General features: G+C 35.7%; 2 protein-coding genes across 2 annotated transcripts; one reads left to right on the top strand and one right to left on the bottom strand.

Annotated features, from left to right (window-relative positions):
- The first annotated feature begins 7,847 nt into the window (after nucleotides 1-7,847).
- Nucleotides 7,848-9,089, top strand: LOC145016294 (uncharacterized). Its single transcript, XM_078974660.1, has one exon. The coding sequence runs from the start codon at nucleotides 7,848-7,850 to the stop codon at nucleotides 9,087-9,089; it is 1,242 nt and encodes a 413-aa protein (XP_078830786.1).
- A 5,905-nt stretch (nucleotides 9,090-14,994) lies between these two features.
- On the bottom strand, nucleotides 14,995-22,037 carry LOC145017487 (pleiotropic drug resistance protein 2-like). The gene is made up of 15 exons (XM_078975510.1): nucleotides 21,380-22,037; nucleotides 20,981-21,069; nucleotides 20,516-20,891; nucleotides 19,366-20,357; nucleotides 19,061-19,221; nucleotides 18,874-18,977; nucleotides 18,621-18,786; nucleotides 18,361-18,521; nucleotides 17,947-18,279; nucleotides 17,587-17,877; nucleotides 17,399-17,482; nucleotides 16,584-16,717; nucleotides 16,259-16,486; nucleotides 15,723-16,149; nucleotides 14,995-15,335 (listed from the first exon to the last, which is right to left on the bottom strand). The coding sequence occupies exons 1-15, from the start codon at nucleotides 21,929-21,931 to the stop codon at nucleotides 15,066-15,068; spliced, it is 4,368 nt and encodes a 1,455-aa protein (XP_078831636.1). The 5' UTR covers nucleotides 21,932-22,037; the 3' UTR covers nucleotides 14,995-15,065.
- Between the last annotated feature and the right edge of the window lie 1,986 nt (nucleotides 22,038-24,023).

Genomic DNA, 24,023 nt, shown 5'->3' with positions numbered 1-24,023 from the left:
AATATTATTTTTACCCCCTCAATTTTCTAGAATTTCATGTTTACCCCAGTAAAATGTCACTTTGACCCCCCCCCCCCCTTCTCTCTCCCATTGATTTTGAACTTTGTAAAATGTTATTTTCACCACCTAGACTTTCTAAACATTAGTGTTTACTTCATTCGTCTACAATTACCATCCTTCAACTCTGTAAAATATCACTTTGAATGTTTTGATTTTAAATTTTGTAAAATATCACTTTTACAACTCTCTAAACTTTTGTATTCACTGCTCATAATATATATAATCTGAGTTTTCTTAATGACTTTCGTTTGTTAACTTAAAAAAAAAAAATTTATTACGTTCTTATTTTTATGTATGTATTTGTATAAATTCAAGGAGTTCAATGTTTTGACGTAAATTTAGAACTTTCTTTCGTTAATCTTTTTTTTTTTTTTTTTTTTTTTTTTTTTTTTTTTTAATTATTTGGTTTTTTATATACCTGTCAGTATAAATTCGAGTTTATCTACTTTTCGACGTAAATATTTTTTACGCTTTCGTTCTTATTTTTATGTACGATTCCTACGTATGAATGATGTCACATATAATACATTTTCAATTATTTGAACTTCCGCTTATTAACTTAAAATAATATTAAGTACTTATTTTTATATACGTGTTTGAGTAAATTCAAGTTTGATAAAATTTATGTACATTTTCATATTTATTTTTATGTACGTTTTCTACATATTAGCCAAGATCACATACAATACATTTTCATTAGACAATATAACTTGGAGTTATACAGTGGTAACAACTTTCTATATTTATACCAAAAAATGCAACATTGCCTACTTTTTATCAAATATAATCCAAGGTTCTAAAGGCGTGAGGCGTGGCATGGCGACAAGACCAAACCTTAAACTTTACGAGTCATGACGAGCCATGAAGTTTTTCAATACGTGATGTAAGGGGAGGATTTTATATTAATGTATAATTATATTACCACATAAATATAAGTTTATATCAAATATAACTAGTTTTTAGAAGCGTTATTGACTAATAATAAAAAATTAACAAAAAACATAATAGTTGTATCCCCGATTTGAAAAGACATAACAAAGAGCAAAATTACGTGTATCAAACGAAAAAACACGTGTCATAACATGCTATATCACGCATTGACACACACCACGCCTAACAACAATATTATGAAGTTTTTTGTAACTGCGAAGTTACGCCTCACGTTATAGCGCGCCTTTTAGAATACTGATACGATTATCAAAATTCAACTTACAAAATGAATTGATGTCTCTGCAACATGAGAGGGGAGGGGAATACTAGTTTCTTACTAACAATATAAGTATAATGCTAATAGTTATTTTCATAAATAAATAAATTAAAGGTTAAACTAATCCGATGACCACTTTTGTCAAAATCAAATAGTTTTTTTGGTATATATATCATTTGGTTTATATTTCCATAATTTCCTATACTTTTAAGGGATATCCTCATGTGCGTTGGAAAATATCAAAGAGATAAGTGCAATCAAAAATATAATTCAATCTTTTTGTTTAGTGATAGATACTTAGATATATATAATGAATTTTTAATGACAACTAAAGTCAAAATAACAATCGATCAACACCTGTGCTTCAAAAATTATAACTTTAACAAAACTGAAATTCAAATTAAATCGTAGCCTCTGAAATACAATACTAGTTCGGGCTACACAATCGATATATCCATCTGTATTTTGAATCTTTAGAATCCGTAATTAACTTATACTGCATAACTCGTCTTTTTTTTTTTTTTTTTTTTTTTTAATGCAACAAGTTAGATCTACAAAGTGGGCATGTGAAGTTGTCACGAGTTAACCATCTCTCTATGCAACATGTATGGAATACATGACAACACCGGTTGAGTTGACTCACTGCATCCTCGTCCTTGAACTCAGCCAAGCAAATGGAGCAGGTGTCGTCCACCTCTCTTCTAGTGGTTCCACTGACTTCGATAGCAATGTCACGAAATTGAAGAGTTGAAAGATCGTAGGCATTTGAAATGATCTTCCAAAGGTTTCCATGATGATGATCATCATGATGATGATGATGATGATCATCATCATTATCATCATGAAGCTGATGATAATGATCATGTTGGGGAAAGATCATCATCAAGGTCGATAAGATTTCAAAAAATACATGTTTGGCTTGAAGAAACGGGACCCAAATGCAAGTGATGAACACAAGGGTGGTTGTGGAAACTCCATAGCCGTCATATACCAAACATATCATGTTTATGGTTTTTGATTTTTGGTTTTCAGGTGTTTTTGTTTTTGTATTCGGAGAAGATCTGAGTGGTTGTAGGGTAGGGGTGGGGTAACCCTTTATATAGAAAGAATTTTGGTGAAGTCAATGGAATTCTTAATTAGTTTTTTGTTTCGAAAGAATATAAACTTAATTTCATGTAATTTATAATGCATGTATCATGACCTCGTTTATTATTATATTAAGGACGGCAAAAAAATATTCAGAACAATATCGTACAAATATATCAATTAGAATTCAAATATTAATTAAACCGTTTGTTTAATATATTCGTTGACGTTTTTAACAAGGCAAATAAATTGACGAATTGTGTTTGATATAGCAAAATATGAATAAATTTCATAAGGTTATATTTTTTTTCCTTAAAAAGATAAAAGTCAAATCCTCACAGGATAGTAGTATATATATGTTTTATTTGATATTCTACATATTTCTTTAATATACTTAAATAATTTGGTAAAAAACAACAATATGATTTTCTATGAATCATCTCATCAGCATTGTTAATTAAAAAGAATTTGTTAATATACAACAATCATCTTTATACATTTGATGCATAATATATTCTTTAAATGGTTAAATAATTTGGTTAAAACAATCATCTTTATACATTTGATGCATAATATATTCTTTAAATGGTTAAAACAACAATATGATTTTCTTTAATATACATAAATAATTTGGTAAAAAATAACAATATGATTTTCTATGAATCATCTCATCAACATTATTAATTAAAAAGAAATTGTTAATATACAACAATTATCTTTATACATTTGATGCATAATATATTCTTTAAATGGTTAAATAAAAAGAAGTAAATTGTATTATCCGGACGACTCACACTTGAATCTTGCCTAAAGTGCATCATCGGGGAGGGTAAATCAATGAGCACTAATAATGTTATAGGTATGCGAAAGTTACCTCAACCGCTATGGATAATGACGTTATTAGGGATGAACAAATGGACCGGGGAACCGGCTGGAACCGGTACCGGAACCGGAACCAGCACCGGAACCGGAACCCGATGGAACCGGTCGGGCCGGGACCGGGACGTTATTTTTGTAGATTTTTGGAACCGGGAACCGGTAGGAACCGGAACCGATATAACCGGAACCGGTAGAACCGGCAAAAACCGGAACCGTATGATGCTATTTTTCAAGGACCGGTTCCAACATTTGAAGACACGACAAGAACCGGTAGGAACCGGGAACCGGTAGAACCGGACCGATAGAACCGCCGGGCCGGTTCGGTTCTTGATTTTGGCCGAAGCCGGTTCCCGGTTCCGGTCCGGTTCGGGCCGGTTCTGGCCGGTTCGGTCCTTTTGCTCATCCCTAGACGTTATTATCTAAATGGTTTCTCTGAGCCACCTAATCAAACCATAATTGCATGATATGTAAAGAAAAAAACTATGTAAGGAAGAATAAAAATTAGAGAGAGACAAAATTGCAAAAATGGTCCTTATGGTATGCATTTTTTGGGGGTTTTAGTCCAAACCTCGATTTTTTTGGATTGGTGGTCCTTTTGGGTTGGTTTCTATGCGTTTTTGGTCCCTCACGAAACTGAAAAGACTATTATGCCCTTCTGATATATTTTTTATGCTTTTTCTATTTAATTTAAATGAAAAATAAAATAATTACCTAATTTGGGGCCCACATATCTCTCTCTCTCTCTCTCTCTCTCTCTCTCTCTCTCCAGCACCCACCTTTGACTATTGTTTTTCTCCCCCGATCAAACCTGGAAACCACCATTTTCTGATGAAAATGGAAGCTGTAAACGAAAATAAGAACCTAAATCAACAACCCAAATCTTGAACCTATTTCTCCTTCTTCACATCCAAAGCTTTGATGAGATAAACCAGCTCCAAACACCTTTCTTTTCATTCAATTTTGTTGTTGCTATCAAGAAGAAGAACAGGAGGCAGCTGCGTCTTCTACTTTGCCTGTCTTCTCCTTCGTTTCCTGTTATGAAATGTTAGGGTGATTGATAGCTTATTTTATTTCATTATTTTTATTAGTTTATTTTAGATTTTTTAGATCTTTTTATCATTAATGCATTGTATTTTATTTACTTTTCTTTAGTATGGATCATACCGGGTGCTTGTTATGTTGCATAAGATATTTTGTAGGTTTTTCGGTGCTTGTTGCGGTTGTGGGTTGATTGGAGACGGGCTTAGTGGGCTCCCTAGGCATTATTGGGTTTGGTGGAATCAAAGAGGAAGAATTGGGCTTTGAAAGTTATTGGCTTGGATTATTTGGGCTTATGAAGATGGATAATAAATTTCTAATTTTGGGCTTGGAGCATCCATTTGGTGGCTAAATGATGATTGGTGCATTTCAAATTACATGGACAAGGAGGGGGGACCAAAGGAATCTTTGGTAGTGGAAGGGTGGAGTGGCTTGGTGGACCAATAGCATTACAACAACATTTGCGCGGGTGGAATTTTCGTCACGCGGGTACCCGCGCAACTGCCCAGTTTGGGCATTTTGGTCATTTTGCTTGCCATAACCCTTGGGGATCAGATCTAGAAGCTCATTCACGATTTTCCACCATTGGAGACCTGCAAGAGGCGATTTTGGGAGCTAGAAACCATTTCCTTTCATCTTTCCAAATCTTAGGTAGTTTCTTTATGCAATTAGATTATTGTTCTTGTTACTTTGTTGCCATGAGTGGCTAATACTCTTATTTGGTTGACTTTGGCTGAAAACCAATGAATGTTTGTGGGTTTTGAAGGATTTATGTTGATTATCAATTTATTCCATGTTTATGATTCTAGTTTGCATTTCTTATGCTTATTTGAGACTTTGATCATGAGCTTAGTATTTGATTGAGCAATAGTTGATTTATTTCATTGATTTTGCATTGGATCATTGAATTTATCTAGAACAAAGGCTTTATGATGGTAGAAATTATCTCTAGCTTATGAATCATATCTCCTTTATGGATGTGTAAGCATTTGACATCCTCTAGGAATTGGGGATTCCTTCATTCTTAAGGCTAATTGATTTCTTGGGATTAATTGCTTCAATTGACCCTTGATCTTAATTAAGAAGGTGTGTTGTGGGCTTCCCCAACCTCCATACTACCTATGAGGAATCTTGGCATATCATGTTTCATGATTGCTATAACCAATTTGGGATGAAGGATAAGCTTTGTATTAGATCCTAATGATAAACACACAAATGTTCATTGTGTTGAATTGCCTTAGTTAACCAATTATTCACAATCTTTGAGCATCTCATCAACTTGCTTAATTGTAAGGCATTTAGTTATTCAAGTATTTTAGTTTTCAAGTAATCAAACACCCCCCCTCTTTTATTTTAATTGTAGTTAGTTAGTTTAATTTCACTAGTTCTATTGAATTGCATTGGTGATTGAATACAACCATTTCCCCGAGGATCGATACCCCTTTTTACCATTATATTACGTTTATTTAGCAATCAAAGGGTGTAATTTGCTTGGTGGGCTTGACATCCCAACCAAGTTTTGGCGCCGTTGCCGGGGATCTTGGTTTTTGTTATTTGATTGTTTATGCCTAGGTCTACAAGAACCGGTGAACTACTCTACAATCCGGAAATTGAAAGAGAAGCAAAAAGGTTGAAAAAGTTAGCCAAACAAGCAAAGCAACAACAACTAGTTCAAGCTTCTTCCTCTTCTCCACTAATCAACATAGAAGATCAAGTTCATACTTCAAGTGATACCGACACCGAACCGAGTTCTCCAATTGTTGGTCATTCCTTTGAAGACATTCCATTTGAAAACCACATAGCCATGAATCACACTCCACCTCATAATCCCAACCCAAACCCAATCAATCAAGATGCCAATACCTCACCCCATCAACCAAGACAACAACCACAAGAACCTCTCATTGATATGCCACCTTGGAATCAAGCCCCTCATCAAAACCAACCCAATTATCAACCACCACCACAACTACAAAACCAACACTTCCACCAAAACAACCAACCTCAAAACAATGCTTTTCAAGTTCAACAAGTACATTACCCAAATCAACCCAATTACCAACACCCTCCAATGTACGAAAACCCAATGTACCCACAACAACAACCTCCTTACAACCAATACCCTAACTACCAACCTTATCCACCACCAATCTACAATCCCCAACAATACCCATATCCACCTTACCAACAACCACCCAATTACTTGCAACAATATCCCAATAACCCCAATCCACCCAATCCTCCTCAAGAGTTGACACTTAGACAAATGATGGAAACGGATGTTACTCATACACCTCTTGCTATTATTTATCCCGCAAACCGTCGAGGGATTGAATTGAAGTCAAGTTTCATCCATCAACTTACCAAGTTCCATGGGTTGGATAGAGAAGATCCTCAAAAGCATTTGAAGTCCTTTCATATGATATGTGTTAGCATGTTGCCCGACAATGTGACATTGGATGATTTCAAGTTAACCGCATTCCCGCTCACCTTGGAAGACAAAGCTAGAGAGTGGTTATTCAACTTACCACCGGGATCTATTCACACATGGGAAGAGTTACTCAAGGCCTTCAATAGCAAATTCTATCCCACCTCCCGGATATCAAGCCAACGAAGTGACATTTTGGGGATTCGTCAAGGGGAAAATGAAACATTTTATGATTTTTGGGAGCGCTTCAACAATTTGTGTACAAGTTGTCCTCAACACAATATACCCGAACAACTACTTCTTCAACAATTTTATGAGGATATGAATGAAAAAGATTGGAGGATGATTGATGCTTCAAGTGGTGGTGACATCTTCAACAAAACCCCTCACGAGATCCGATTACTTTTTGGTACCATTTCTCAAAATCAAAGGAATTTTGGGACTCAAAATGACATGAAGAGAAATTCTACACAAGTGATTGGTGAAGTTAGCAACACTCAACATTTGGAATCAAAGCTCTTGGATTTGACTAATGTGTTAAGTCAAATGGTGGTGGGAAGTGGTCAACAATTGATGGTATGTGGTATTTGTGCAATGACGGGTCATTATACGGATAAGTGTCCCACACTTGGAAGTGAACCGGAAGATGTGAATGCAATGGGCGGATATCAAGATTAACCAAGACCCATGAGATTTCAAAAAAAATTTAACCCAAATTGGAGGAATAACCAAAACAACTCTTATCCACCAAAGAAAAATCCACCAAATCTTTTGATGAGACCCCAACATCCACAATGCCAATCCCAAAAACCTCCATATCCACAAAATTCTTATAACCCTCCAAATTACCAACACCCTCCACAACAAGGTCAATCAAGTGGTAACCATCAAAAGAGCCTTCAAGAACTTGTTACTTCTCTTGCTCAAAGTCAAACCCAATTTCAACAAGAAACCAAGAATACTTTCTCCAACATTCAAGCACAAATTGGAGACTTGGCAACCGCTCTCAACAAGATAGAATAAAGGGGTAAACTTCCATCACAAACCGAGAAGAACCCCAATGTGAATGCCATCACCTTGAAAAGTGGGAAAACACTTGGAGAAAGTCAACCTAAAAGAGTTTTAAGAGAAGAAGAAGATGAAGTCATCATGGTTGAACCTTCAAAAGTTGTAGCTCCCCCAAAGGAACCGGTTGTGTCAAACGTTGATCAACCCGACTCTTCCAACAAACCCATCAAACCATTGGTCATACCACCTCCCTTCCCTTCCCGGTTAGCCTTTTCCAAGAAGATAGAGGTAGAAAATGAATTATTTGAAACTTTTCGCAAGGTCCAAATCAACATTCCACTACTGAATGTTATTAAGCAAATTCCAAGTTATGCAAAATTCCTCAAGGATTTATGCACCAAGAAGAGAAAATTCAAGGCAAATGAAAAGATTCAAGTCAATGCAAATGTGTCTGCGATTATCCAAAAGAAGTTACCTCCCAAATGCAAGGATCCGGGAATATTTGTTATCCCTTGTACCATTGGTGATTTGCATGTCGAAAGTGCTATGTTAGATCTTGGAGCCTCGATCAATGTGATGCCATATTCAGTTTTTCAATCTCTCAATGTTGGACCTTTGGAAGAAACTGGAGTAATCATTCAATTAGCAGACAAGTCAAGTGTGTCTCCAAGAGGAGTGTTGGTGGATGTGTTAGTACAAGTTAATCACCTTGTTTTTCCAGCGGATTTTTATGTCATTGATCTTGAAGAGAAGACTCCTTCCAAATCATCTATGATCCTCCTTGGAAGACCTTTCATGCATACCGCTCACACAATCATTGATGTCCATAAAGGAAAGATAACTATGGAGTTTGATGGAGAAACCATTCACTTCAACATCTTTGAAGGAATGAGGTACCCTAGTAACATTTCTCCATTGTATCGGGTTGATGTGATTGAGCCAATAAACAGGATAAGCCCTAATGTATGCACAGACAAGATAATCATGGAAGATGATTGTAATCCTAAGAGGGAACCTCAAAGAAGATTGGATCCTCCAATGATGGAAGTGGTCAAGAAGAAGATAATTAAAAGGTTCAAAAGGTGCAAAGAGAAGAAAAAGGCATTTCATGACAAGCATATAACCCAAAAACACTTTATTCCGGGTCAAAAAGTTCTTCTTTATCATTCACGCTTAAAGTTATTCCCGGGAAAATTGCGATCTCGATGGCATGGACCTTTTATTGTTATAAAAGTGTTTGATCCTAGTTTGGTTGAAATCAAGAGTTTGGAAACAAACCAAATCTTCAAAGTGAATGGGCACTATTTGAAACTATTTTATGAAGGCTTTGACACGGGAGAATTCGACAACGTAACAATGGAAACACCGATTTATGAAGGCTGACGGAAGCGGGACTATGTCTTGGCAAAGACGTTAAATAAATGCATTGTGAATAAATAATCTCCGCTTGAAGTTTTGGGTGTTTCTAAACCTAAAGTTGGCCTAAAAATAAGCATATAGAAGTCTTCCAGTGATTTTGGTGAAGTTTGAAAAATTCCAAAAATTTGACTTTCGTGCGGGTGCCCGCGCAGCCGTTACGCGACCGGCCCCCAGCCGCACAGATTCCGAGTTCCAAATTACCCCAACATGGGATGTATTCTGACATGTGCGCGCGGCTGCCCCTCACCCGCGTAAAGTTTGCGAGGGTACCCGCGCAAATATGTCATTTCATAAGAAAATTTCGAGCCATTTCATATGCGTCCTTTGCGCGACCAAGCTTTCATCCATGTGTATTTAGGCGGCCAAGAACTCCATCCAAGCATCATTATGTGATCCATGTGTTGCTTCCATACCATCCTCGCAGGCCTCCTCCACCTTGATCCCGGTATGATCCTTCCTTACTCTCATTCTAAGCATTGAGGACAATGCTTAATTTTAAGCTTGGGGTGAGGTAATCTAATCTTTTATTTTTATTGCATTTAGGTTGTATATAGTTGCATTTAGAGTTAGTCATTTAGGGCATTCATAAAAATTGCATAAAAAATTCAAAAATATTGCATATTTTCTTTCTTTCTTTTCTAATTTTCATACTTTTTAGATGCATTCTAGTTTAAGTTCATGCATTTTTGTTCTCTCTTGTCTTCTCATCCCTACAGGTACCATAGCGCCGAGTCATAAGTATTGAATCATAGATTGGTCCTGGGTCTTGATATGGAATTCCTTGTATTTGATGAATGGGGCACGTTTTGAGCCTCACAGACCACTTTGAGACCGCTTGTGTGGGGGTCAGATGCAGGTAGCTTGATTGGGTCTAGGTGCGGAGGGATGTGGTTGGTCATGCCAATGTGTGCGAGCAAAGACTAGCCCGGTAAGGTATTTTGAAGACATTAAAGACATTGAAGACTCGCATCTTGGTTTTGGAGGGAGTACCCCTTAGTACTCCCGAGTCTCGTCCGAGCCTTGTTTAGTTAGATTCTCACCGCTTTTTTAGGATAGGTTATCATTTTTTTAGGGGTCTAGAGTAGATAGTTAGATAGATTTTGTTTATCACACCTTGCATTGAGGTGCTTGATGAACTTTGAAGTGGGTCCCCCAATTCACATCTTTTGGGACCAAGTCTTTTCGGTAACACCCATTTTTGAGTCATTCCCCACCCTTTTTAGTCGATCTTGGCACATTGTCAATGATCATTAGGTGTTAATATTAGCCTCCATCTATCACTCAATTTTCACTATTGGAGTCCTATGTTACTTGGTGAAATTCCTTAGACCTTTCAAGAAGCAACACAAAGAAAAAAAATAAAGAAAAAGAGCAACACAAAAGAAGAACAAGATTCCAAGTTCAAGACTTATGTTATATATCTAGTTTCAAAAAAAAAAAAAAAAAAAAAAAAAAAAAAAAAAAAAAAAAACTGGATGTCAAGCAGCAAATGTGATTGAAGACCCAATAACAGAAGTTCAAGATTGAAGATTTAGGTTGTTAGGTTTAGATTTAGGTTAATTATAATTTTTATTATTATTTTATTTTATTTTTGATTTTTGGTGAGAAAAGGCCCCGACGATGAGACGGTAGACTGTAAAGGACAGTACAAGGGAGAAGCCTCTGAAACCGGATGTTTGCCCGGAGGCCGTGCTGCAAAACCCTATTTCGTTATTATACACTTTGGCCTGACAAATGTAGGAATCATAGTGTGTGAAGAGGCGCCTTTCCTTCGTGCACTATGGTCTACATTGGTGATTTAAAGTGCCCCCACTGGGCGCATCTCTGTTTCCTTTGTCTTGCACACCGCGACCGCATCCAGCCATGATCTATTCGCCCATCAAGTGGTTGAGAATGTGGTTTATGGCTCTAAAGCGGGGAACATTTTGAAGATGCGTAGGGTCCATGAAGGACTAATTCTGACCATGTTGACTGATGTTGACCAAGTTCTATGGTATCTTTCTTTTTCCTTTTTAGATAGTTCATCCCGAGCTCATTTTTAGTCTTGTTCTAACTTGAGGACAAGTTAGGTTTAAGCTTGGGGTGATTTGATAGCTTATTTTATTTCATTATTTTTATTAGTTTATTTTAGATTTTTTAGATCTTTTTATCATTAATGCATTGTATTTTATTTACTTTTCTTTAGTATCGATCGTACCGGGTGCTTGTTATGTTGCATAAGATATTTTGTAGGTTTTTCGGTGCTTGTTGCGGTTGTGGGTTGATTGGAGACGGGCTTAGTGGGCTCCCGAGGCATTATTGGGTTTGGTGGAATCAAAGAGGAAGAATTGGGCTTTGAAAATTATTGGCTTGGATTATTTGGGCTTATGAAGATGGATAATAAATTTCTAATTTTGGGCTTGGAGCATCCATTTGGTGGCTAAATGATGATTGGTGCATTTCAAATTACATGGACAAGGAGGGGGGACCAAAGGAATCTTTGGTAGTGGAAGGGTGGAGTGGCTTGGTGGACCAATAGCATTACAACAACATTTGCGCGGGTGGAATTTTCGTCACGCGGGTACCCACGCAACTGCCCAGTTTGGGCATTTTGGTCATTTGGCTTGCCATAACCCTTGGGGATCAGATCTAGAAGCTCATTCACGATTTTCCACCATTGGAGACCTGCAAGAGGCGATTTTGGGAGCTAGAAACCATTTCCTTTCATCTTTCCAAATCTTAGGTAGTTTCTTTATGCAATTAGATTATTGTTCTTGTTACTTTGTTGCCATGAGTGGCTAATACTCTTATTTGGTTGACTTTGGCTGAAAACCAATGAATGTTTGTGGGTTTTGAAGGATTTATGTTGATTATCAAGTTATTCCATGTTTATGATTCTAGTTTGCATTTCTTATGCTTATTTGAGACTTTGATCATGAGCTTAGTATTTGATTGAGCAATAGTTGATTTATTTCATTGATTTTGCATTGGATCATTGAATTTATCTAGAACAAAGGCTTTATGATGGTAGAAATCATCTCTAGCTTATGAATCATATCTCCTTTATGGATGTGTAAGCATTTGACATCCTCTAGGAATTGGGGATTCCTTCATTCTTAAGGCTAATTGATTTCTTGGGATTAATTGCTTCAATTGACCCTTGATCTTAATTAAGAAGGTGTGTTGTGGGCTTCCCCAACCTCCATACTACCTATGAGGAATCTTGGCATATCATGCTTCATGATTGCTATAACCAATTTGGGATGAAGGATAAGTTTTGTATTAGATCCTAATGATAAACACACAAATGTTCATTGTGTTGAATTGCCTTAGTTAACCAATTATTCACAATCTTTGAGCATCTCATCAACTTGCTTAATTGTAAGGTTTTTAGTTATTCAAGTATTTTAGTTTTCAAGTAATCAAACACCCCCCCCCCCCCCCTCTTTTATTTTAATTGTAGTTAGTTAGTTTAATTTCACTAGTTCTATTGAATTGCATTGGTGATTGAATACAACCATTTCCCCGAGGATCGATACCCCCTTTTACCATTATATTACGTTTATTTAGCAATCAAAGGGTGTAATTTGCTTGGTGGGCTTGACATCCCAACCAGTGATGGTCAATTCCGACGAGAGTTCGAGGCAACAACCCCTTGTTGCTCCATCGTTTTACCTGTCGATCTTAGTCACTGAATTTCCCCTGAAGACTGTTTCGATCGTTGCTGCCTTTCCCCCCTTTCATCCTCCATTTCTTCTTCATTCCCTGGCCTGAACCCACCACCGAAGTGGGTGTTTCCTCGGAGCAAACATCGGAGGCAGCAACCCCTTTTTGATTCCTTCTGAGACAGAAGAAGCGCAGGAGCTGAAGGCGGTGACAGGCTCGAAGATGGTTGAAGCATCGAAGGTGATGGCAATATGGCTGCTCCGTTGCTCCTCTCGGCTGCTTTCCCCTTTTGTTGACAGTTGTGGAAGTGGGTAGCACACGAAGTGAACATAGGGTGTTTGGGTTATTTGATCGACGGGAAAGAAAATGAAGGAGGAAGGGAGTTGCAGAGGTGGGGGCAGCCACCAGTTCTTCTTCCCTTGCTGGTGGTATCCAAGAACGAGAGAGAGAGAGAGAGAGAGAGAGAGAGAGACCCATTTTTATATTTAATAATAATAATAATTTTAAAAAGGGAAAGAAAAATGAAAAATAAATTCATTAAGGGTATAATAGTCTTTTTAGTTTGGACAGGGACCAAAATTGCATGTAAACCAGCCCAAAAGGACCACCAATCCAAAAAACTCGAGGTTTGGACTAAAACCCCAAAAAAATGCATACCACAAGGACCATTTTTGCAATTTTGTCAAATTAGAGAGATAGAAAAGAATTTTGTATGTATTACGTATTTTCATCTTATTGAATAAACCAGATACATAAATAAATTAGATCTGTTTAAAACTATGTAATTTTAAAGGAGTTCTTAAATGATTATGTTACTAGCATTCATAAACCTATTAAATTAGATATGTTTAAAACTATGTAATTTTAAAGGAGTTCTTAAATGATTATGTTACTAGCATTCATAAACCTATTAAGTTAGTCGGGATCTTGGTTAAGAAGGGTCATATTTGAGTAATAGATGTAACATGACATTGTATTTACATCATTAGTATATTGTTTATAGGGAAAATGACATTGTAACCCTACAATGTATTCTATATTTGCACATTAGTTTTTTAACATATTTTAGTGTTTTTTAGGGAATAAAGTTGTTGTCGATCTGTTTTGTTAATCCTCTGTAGTTGTGAGATTTTAACAAGTGGAAGAAATTTGAGAAATTTGAATTTATAAAAGAGGATTTGATCATAATACACATTAGGTGTAAAACTCGTATATTACACGGATTGATTAAAAATATTAAATATTAAAATGTAACATTAAATATTTTATTAAATAAAATTTTAAATTAAGGAAAGAAAAACGTATTAATTACAATTGATATCGTATTTATTACATTTAATACTTTGTATATATATGTATTATGTGACTTTTTAATTTTAAAAATTAGAAAAAACTTAGAAATTAACATGTGGATATTATTTAATTTCAAAAATATCATAAAATGGTAAATATCAAAATTAATAATAGATTGATATGTAGTAAAATGGATCTTTATTTATTATAATGGATCTTATAACTTATCATAATATAAATATCCTAATTGATCAAAATATATGATTGAAAATTTCTTTTAAAATCAAGTTTGTGATTATAAATCATAGATTTTTTTGTTAAACTATATACCTAATCAAATAATATGATTTTAAAGAAATAAAAGAAACCTTATAATTACTAATTAGGATACTAGTAATCTTGCTCCATAATTATTTTCTTAGTCATCGTGTTTGACTTTTAGTAGGTAAAATAAATAATGAGATACGAGATATTTCTTCGAGTCCAAGAACTTCGTGTCGCATGATCTTTTATCTTTCACTAACTTATAATCTATAAATAATTCCTTCGTGTAAAAAAAAAAAAAAATCAACACAATATGATTCTCATTAGTTATTATCTTATTAAACAAGTTTCTCATAACATCTTCACCCTAACAATTGTTTTTTTATTGGTTTTAACGAAACAGTGCGATCAACAATTAAATTGATAATACTTATACTATAATCAAGTTTCTCACTCTATATATATGACTTAATCGTTTGAAGATCTGAAACACCTCACGAGGGTTGACATTATAGTTATTGACTTCACTAATTTCTTGACCTCAAGAAGTCAAAGGCCGGCGCCGACCCCACCACCCCTTCCCCACTCTTCCTTTAACCACAAGTCAAACCAGTTTGTTCTTTAATAATCTTTATTGTACAAAATCTCAACGTTCAATTATTAAATATTCCCAATTCTTGTAAAAACAGGAAAAAAAAAAAAAATACAATCGATAAAAATCTTTCGAATGGAATCAAATCATCGCCTTTGGAAGTTCAATGCCTTGATGCCATATACAAAGACAGCAAAGAACAAGAGTACCCAACCAACATGAGCAAGAGCAACGTATCCTAGGAAATCGTGTTCGTATCCTAGGAATTCCTTTAGGTAAACCTTAACCTCCATGTTTCCATGTTTAGGCACATGAACGAGGTTTGTCTTGTCGCCTAGTTGAGATGTTATAAGCCCGTAGATTGTCCATGCAACCGGTGATCCCCAATAGTACCATCTCCACCAAATCGGGATTTGCTGCAATGTTTCAAAAATGATCACTTATCTTTTAGCAAATAACAAATAATAGTACGTAATTGAATTTATAATGATTATGTATTAATTGTTATATAAATGAAATTAAATTTATAATGATTATGTATTGTTATATTCCATCATGCATGGAATGGAATGAATAAACACCTGATCTTCCCTTTGAATTCAAAACTGTCAATGGGAAATAATCATGATGTTTGATCTCTTTCGAATTTTGATTAATGTATACCAAACTCTATCTGAGACTTAATTTTTTTTTTCTTTTTATTCTCATCAACTGTTGTATGGATAACTGGTTTAAAATATATTTGAAAATAACAACACACTTCACAATGAATGCCAAAAAAAAAAGGTGTAGCGAGAACTTACTGTTCTTGGAATGAGGAAACCAGAGAACAAATTCCAGAAGCTAAGGAAGAAGGACATGACAATGGCAGCGATCTGGTAACTTGGAGTAAGAGCCACAAGCATCATTCCATACAAAGTGAAGTACACAAAGCACATGAACACGTAATAATAGAACCACAAGAACTTCCCCAAATCCCATTCGAATCCAATCATGGAGTAAAGAAGAAGACTATAAAGAAATGTTTGGATCCCAACGTAAATGGTTTCCACCAAAACTTGAGCAAAAGCATATGGTAATGCAGAGTACATTCCAGCTGCTTTTTCTCGATAAAACACTGTGCGTTCAATCGCCACAACCGATTGAACAGCAGATGTGTTTGTTCCTCCAAGAAACAAAACCGCAGCATACATTGCTCCCATTAGATTGGACAAATCTTGTTGTTTGCTCCTGTTGAAAACAATAGTTTTCGGGAGAACGTTAATATAGTTTGACTTTTCTTCATGGTCAACATATTGGTTAATAGTTTGAGTTTAAATATAGTAAAACTGAGTCTTACATTATCTCTCCTTTGCCCCAGAAGATGACGCCAAATATAAGACCAATAACAGCCGTCATGAAAAATCTAACAACGTTGTACTGTGGGTTTCGCCAGTACGACCAATGTTGTTTCCAGAAACATGCTTTGAACTGTTCAAAAGACGGCTGTGAAAACTGTGTAGCAAAATGAAGATCATGAGAGTCTTCTGGTGGTGTACTCAACTCTTTGATAAGCTTTTCATTCCTCCTAATAATCATCCATGGAAAAAAGCAGCATAAAGGTTGTTAATTTAATGATTAATAAAACATCTGAAAAGAATAAAAATCTTGGTAGGTTTTTATACTTGTAGAGATCAGAATTTGCGAAAATGTCAGCAAAATCGACTCCAAGTTGAGTTTCAACTGCTGTAGAACTGACGTCTAGCATCCATGTTGCTGGGTTGTATCCTTCTTTGATCTTGGAAACTCCATTAATCGTCTGAAAAAAAAAATGTAAAAATTTACCAAAATGACCAAAATGGATGTTACCATGTAATAAAAAAACCATCTTTTTAGCCTTTTAACACAATTATATTGCGAAATTATTTGTATTTTGTGAAATTCTTCGATTACCACATATAGATCTTATTTTGTTAAAATGGTAAAAAAAAAGTTATTAATTTGTTAAATGGACCTTCAATTCTATTTTGTTATTTTTTGTGATTACTAGTTGTAAGACCCGTATGTTATACGGGATGATTAAAACAAAATGTTAAATACGAATGATTAAATGAGAAGTTTATTTAAATTTGAAATTTGAAATAAGTAAAAATTATGAGAAAAAAAAATATGTAAAAAAATAAATTAAAAATATATGTTTAGTTGTCAGACCCGTGTTTTTATTTATAACAAAATGTTAAATACAAATGTTTAAACTGTAAATTTATATAAAATTAAAATTGAAGTTTGAAATTTGAAATTTGAGATTAGTATAGTCATTATGATATGTTTAATTTATAGAAACTAAATTAATGATATACTGAAAAATAAAAAATGAAATAAATTACAAGTGGAAAATAAATATCTCAAAATTATGATAAAATGACATGTGTCATGCATGAGAGAATGACATGTCGCAGAGAGGATTCTTAAAGCTAATTAAGAAAAGATGGTTCCTCACTTCAAAATACTCGACAAGAAGGTGCGAATATTGTCCAAGAGGCCCTGCGTATATGACTTGCCCTCCTCTCTTCATCAAGAACAGCTACATAATAAAGATCAAATTTTTCTCAAGTTTTAAGCATACCCAAGTTATAAAAAAACATTAGATCGTCAAAAAATTAAAAAGGGTACGTATATGAATCTTACCTCATCAAAAGCTTCAAAAATGTCTATACTCGGTTGATGAATAGTACACACAACAGTCCGGCCAGTGTCCACCGTGTTCCTGACAGCTCTCATGACGATAGCCGCTGCTCTTGCATCTAGACCGGAAGTCGGCTCATCCATGAAGATGATCGAAGGGTTTGCCACAAGCTCCACCGCTATCGTCAGCCTCTTTCTTTGCTCCGTTGATAATCCATCCACCCCCGGAAGTCCGACGAGAGCATATCTTATTGGACCCAATTCCACCAGCTCCATAACTTCCTCCACAAACATCTAAATTTTCCACCGGAAAACATCATCAGTAATCGGAGTCATGAATGGAGTAAGCAATCATATATCTACCTTTCGTGTTGCTTCATCGACATCGGAAGATAATCGGAGCCAAGCAGAATACAAGAGAGATTCATAAACGGTGACATGAGGAGAATGAATGTCGTTTTGTTCACAGTATCCACTAACACGAGCGAAAGTTTCTTGGTTCTTGGGATAACCAGAAATGCTAATACTTCCTTCGATGTATCCTCCGGTCTTCCTTCCGGCCAACACATCCATCAACGTCGTTTTTCCGGCGCCACTAACGCCGACCAACGCCGTCAGAACGCCCGGTCTGAACGCGCCACTAACATCTCGTAAAAGTTGCAGACGATTCTCCTCTACTCCTTGGCTTTTCATTTCCTGAAAGTCGTAATAAATTACTCAGTTTGACCTCAAAAAAGGTAAAGTTGTATATATACGCTACTTTTACAGTTTACTTACAGCAGGCATATCGACGTAGTAGTTGACATGGTCGAATGCAAGAGACAATGGCTTGAAGGGTAACACCATTCCCTTTTTAGATTCGGATTTGGTTGCTAAGGATGCTAACTTCTTCTTCTTGGCATCATCATCGTCTGTAACAGATTTAGAATCCGCCATGGCTGCATTTTAAGATTCGAAACGAAGATAGTCATACACATATATACATGGGTTAATTAATCACGAATTTTGAGAGATTGGTGCTTGAAATGTGCACTTACGAGTCAGAAACGTGAGTGCTAACACAAAGCAAACGTTGAAGACGAGTGAGAATCCGAAGAGTGCAAGAACACAAATCCAGTACCAATGGCCTTCAGTGAACATTCCTCTGGCTTTTAGAAGTTCTTTCCCGACTGTGGATTCTCGATACATTGAGTCGAAGTTTGGCTGTATACAATATCATTGATCGAATATATTCAAAATATAAATATTCAAATAGAATCGAAATCGATATGTATTGCTATCTAAACTTACAGCGCTCCATCGTTTATCGAGAAACTCAACAAGAACGATCGCGTTTTGTCCATATGACATGGGAGAAAGGTAATATGCCCATTTCATCCATGGTTGAAGATCATCTATAACATGAACAAAAGATCACATTAGTACAGAATTAAGATGGTTATTTGATTTGTATATATATCTCTTGTTAACTACAAACCTTTCGCGATAATGAATCCACCAAGAACGAAAACTAGCAACAGAGTGAAAGTGCCGAGAGTGTTCGCCACAACCTGTGTTCTTCCAAGTGCAGCAATGAATCGAAACAGACCTAACGCCATCTGATGTATACCCAAATACGCCAACAGTTGTCGGAAAAAACTGGAACATCACGATGCAAAAACGAAAATGGTTCAAATAATCGAGTTAAAAAAAACTGGCTCTTTAATTACATCATTTGATCCAAAACAACTCTTGTAAATCATTGTCGTAAGAATTTAATCCTAGAAGAAAAGAAATGCATACCAACTAGCAGAAGGAGCAAACCCGATAGTGTAATAAGTAAGAAGAATCCAAATTCCTGATTCCATAAGTGAAAGAGGAAGTCTCAGGAGCCAAATCGGAAGAGCAAAAGCCCAAGCAGGATAAAACAATGAATCCCTTTGTTTATAGAACACCGGTAGCCGGAAAATCGTCAAAGCAAGCTCAGCCATCCCGTTAAACATGACGTTAATCAGACTGAAAAACAAAGCTCCGTAATACTTTCCACCATCATCGATATCACCATGCTTCATCGTTGTTCGAAAAAACATGGTGAAGGTGAACAAAGCCATGATTGTGATTTGAGTAGTCTTGAAGATATACACAAACGCATTTCTTTTCATCAGAAGCCATTCTCTCGATAAACACGCCTTGAAGAGTTCTTTATTCGATATCCCGTATTTGTTTGTCACGAGAGCGGCTGGATGAGCTTTAGATTTGTCATAAGGGACATGAAGAACAGCTGAAATCTTTAAACCGGTGTGAAAGTTTCGGAAAAAATGAACGAAATCGTCTACAGAAACGTATCTGTAAGCTATACTTTTGTTGAACCAGTATTGTTCTTGATCTTTTCTTGATGTGACTTCTTGTAAGAAGTCTGCAACTCCTTTTCTTTCTGGGCATTTGAATCCGACATGTTCAAAGAACTCAAGAACGTTCTTTCTTGGGCCTTGATACACGACTTGACCTTCTGAAAGAAGGATTATGTCATCAAAGAGTTCGAAAGTCTCGGGTGCGGGTTGTAGGAGGGAAATTATCATAGTAATGTCCATGATGTGAACCATTTGTCTCATATACTTCACGATTTGGAATGTTGTGGAACTATCGAGCCCAGTTGAGATCTCGTCCATGAGAAAAACCTTTGTGGGTCCCACGAGCATTTCGCCGGTTGTAACACGTTTTTTCTGGCCACCGGATATTCCTCGTCTCATCTCGTCTCCAACCATGGTGTCTGAACAAATGTCTAACCCGAGTAGCTATGGTAGCATAACACTCTTGGTTAGTTTTCAGACTTAACTTATTGATTTTATTGATTGTAGAGTTGTATCGATACAACTCTATAATTAGTTAAAGCAGGGTTGTAGATAATATTCTACAACCCTGCTGATGTAACAAACAAAAGGAAAAAACGTACCCTAAGAACATACTCGGTGATCAAGCTAGATTTTTGTCCGGAAACTGCAATGGATTTCATGAATGCATCGAGTTCAGCATCCGGTTTGATTCCTTCGGCTTTTTCTCGTCGTGACAATTCCGCTAACATCTCGTATCGTGTCCCGACTCCCAAGCAACGTCCGGAAAAATTCATGGTCTCTCTCACGGTCATTTCACCGTGGTGTAGATCATGTTGGCTAATGTAAGAGCAAGTTCTTTGAGGGACAAATTCGTCCATTTCGTGACCACAATATGTCACCTTCCCGGTTACCCGCATATCACTTTCGAGCTTTCCCGCAAGTGCTTTCAACAATGTGGTCTTTCCTGACCCGGGAGGTCCTAGAAGTAGAGTCATTCTAAAAAGAATACCGATTTCGTCAAGAACTATAAAAATTGTAAGCGAAAACATAGCTAGAATTGTAGAGATTTACATGATTTTTTTTACCTAGATGGTGTGACGATTCCTGATACTTGATGAAGGATCTTGACAACCCTTTTCTTATTCGGGAAAAGTCGCATGAAACCGAGTACATCCTAAAAGTATGATAAAAATAATAAGATCAAGAACTTTCAACAAAAAAAGTTATTTTTTGGACAATCCCTAAGTTGGTCCACAACATCTAGTAGATGGGTCTGGGTGACATAAATATCATGGCCCATAAAAAGTTCAATCCACACAATGGAATTGAAATTATCAATTTGCATTTGTCTAAGACTAAAACTCTCCACTATTTTTGTCTATACCATCACTATAACCAAGTGGACTATACCCATGGAGACAAGATCAATAAATTTAAGAAGCTAGTCAACATATTAGAACTTTTCAGTAACTTAAAAAACTTGCCTCGATCGAGTTGATGGTAGAGTTAAGCAGAGTTGGAAGTGCTCTACTTCCAACAAACGCATCCCCTTCAATCGACAAATCCTCATATCTAATTTCAATCCTCGGAACCTCAATTCCGACTCTATCAATACGATCTCGGAGTCGTTCAAGAAGCCGTTCATTGTCATTATCGATTCTTTCTTGTATATTCTTCATCAAATTCTGTCTCTCTTCGGGTCCAAGATTTGCAACATCAATCTCTTCACGAACAACTTTCCCATCATCAAGAACTTGAGTCAAGAATCCTTTTCTTAATCGATCATATGTTGGAAGCCTTTCAATGGCAGCCCACATGAGTTCATCTTCATCATCTTCTCTCCCACTTTTCTGGAAAACATCGGGACCTGGTGTAGTGAATACTTCCCTGATACTAGCTGCACCCCAACCCCTGGTGCTTCTTGATGCTAGACTGCCTCTTCGGCTCATGTTCCGGCTCATGTTTCGGCTCATGTTCCGGCTCATGTTCCGGCTCATGGACCTCATTAAGTCATCACCAGCTAATGCAGAAGCCATTTCTAGATCCCCGGATGGAAATATTCAAAAGAATTATATGAACATGGGGAATGTTGATTGGATTTGTGGAGGGAATGTGTGGGTGTCTGTTGTTTCTTGATTTGGGTTTTTTTATAGGTAAATGGAGATTATTAGGAAGACAAAAGTTAGCATATAAAGTAATCTATCGAAATTCTACTTTTTGTCATGTTACGAGGGGTTCGTTTTTTCTTATTTTGTATGTTCAAGTCTCATAACATATATTTATTTCTTTACTTTTCTGTAGTTACTAATTTTATTTTATTTTACATACTAAGACGTAAGTGACATGCTTAGGTTATTGGATACTCAAGTTAAATGTTTTGCTTCATAACATATATTTATTTCTTTTACTTTTCTATAGTTACTAATTTTATTTTTTACATACTAATATGTAAGTGACATGCTTAGGTAGGGGTGGATATTTGGACCGAACCGGACCGGTTATGGAGAATACTGTGCACCGTGGACCGGACCAAATGAGCGGTACCCATGTCCGTGTCCGGGTCCGGGTCCATGTCCGGGTTTTCCGGTTCTTGGACCCGTTTGGACCAGTACAACTTTAATTGCATAGAGTACAAATCATTAAAATAAGTTTTTGAGTTTGATAGAACTCGTTAAAATGAATATGTTGTTGGGTTTGATATGATACATTTGTAAAAATAATTACGTTTCCGTTTCATGCATAACTAATCTACCTTTATGTTATAATATTATAACTTGTAAAATCAATTTTCCAAATAAAAGCAACTAACATATAAATCAAGTTCACCAAGATCTATTTCATATGATTTATCTGTCAAAGATACATAAAATTCAAAGTTATAGTTTAAAATAATAGTTAAAAAACTGAAATATTTTAGTTTTGATAGCTCAACTTTGAAATATTTTAGCTTTGATAGCTCAACTTTGAAGGATTGAAACTCACTGAATATAATATCAAAATCAACAAAATTATAGACTAAATTCATCTAGAAACTGTAAACTAAATGTTGGAAAAACGCAGGTAAATCCAACTTAAAACGAATGAGTTATGGTTGTTTAAAAAAATTCACAGATTACAAAATTTTAAAAATTTTGCTGAAAATGTGAAAGTTTCAGCTTTGATAGCTCAACTTTGAAAAACTGTAACTTATTAAATATAATACCAAAATCAACAAACTATAATCTAAATTCATCTACAAGCTGTAAATTAAACGTTAGAAAAAACCTGTGTCAATCCAACTTAAAACGAATGAGTTATGATTGTTTAAATTTTTTTTATAGATTACAAAATTTTAAAAATGTTGTTGAAAAGCTGAAAATTTTCAGCTTTAATAGCTTAACTTTAAAGACTGTAACTCATTGAATATAATACCAAAATCAACAAAATTATAGACTAAGTTCATCTACAAACTGTAAATTAAACGTTGAAAAAATTTGTGTGTCAATCCGACTTAAAACAAATGAGTTATAGTTGTTTAAAACTTTTCATAGATTACAATTTTTTTTAAATCGAGTCTAACTGGTTCTAAACCCGGTAAAAACCGGACCGAACCGGGAAAAAAACCGGACCGGTTTTGATGGATTCCTAGAACCGAGAACCTGTAAGGGGTCCAAAAAACGGGTTGATCCAGTCAGGTGCGGTCCGATCCGGTCCACCGGTCCAAATGTTCATCCCTATGCTTAGGTTATTGGATACTCAAGTTAAATGTTTTGCTTAGTAACATATATTTCTTTCTTTACTTTTCTATAGTTACTAATTTTATTTTTTATACATACTGAGACCTAAGTGACATGCTTAGGTTATTGGTTAATCAAGTTAAATGTTTTAGCATGACATTTACATGTGGATATTTTGTTTGATAAGTCTTTTTAATCAAATTTAAATATTTACTTTTGCTTACATTTCAATTTATATACAGGTTTATATTAATCTTATTAAGATATTGATCTTAATTAAGATCATAAACAAAAAAAATGATCTTGTACAAATGATCTCCATGTCAAAAGGCAGGGGGTTATGCTCATTATATAGTGGACATAATTACATATAAACCCTCAAAGAATAAAGAATCAACATGCAAAGGTAACA

Source organism: Lactuca saligna, chromosome 9 (genome assembly GCF_052625555.1).
Source record: "Lactuca saligna cultivar CGN05327 chromosome 9, ASM5262555v1, whole genome shotgun sequence".
Taxonomy (NCBI): Eukaryota; Viridiplantae; Streptophyta; class Magnoliopsida; order Asterales; family Asteraceae; genus Lactuca; species Lactuca saligna.
This window is presented reverse-complemented; position numbering and strand designations above follow the sequence as displayed.

Bases quoted from the DNA above. Each gene is read 5' to 3' on its own strand.
- LOC145016294 (XM_078974660.1), top strand. From the start codon at position 7,848: ATGGTTGAACCTTCAAAAGTTGTAGCTCCCCCAAAGGAACCGGTTGTG.
- LOC145017487 (XM_078975510.1), bottom strand. From the start codon at position 21,931: ATGGCTTCTGCATTAGCTGGTGATGACTTAATGAGGTCCATGAGCCGG. The intron at 18,522-18,620 runs GTAAGTGCACAT...CTTAAAATGCAG, and splicing joins AGCACTCACGTTTCTGACTC to CCATGGCGGATTCTAAATCT. The intron at 16,718-17,398 runs GTGAGGAACCAT...TTTTTTTTTCAG, and splicing joins TTCTTGTCGAGTATTTTGAA to ACGATTAATGGAGTTTCCAA.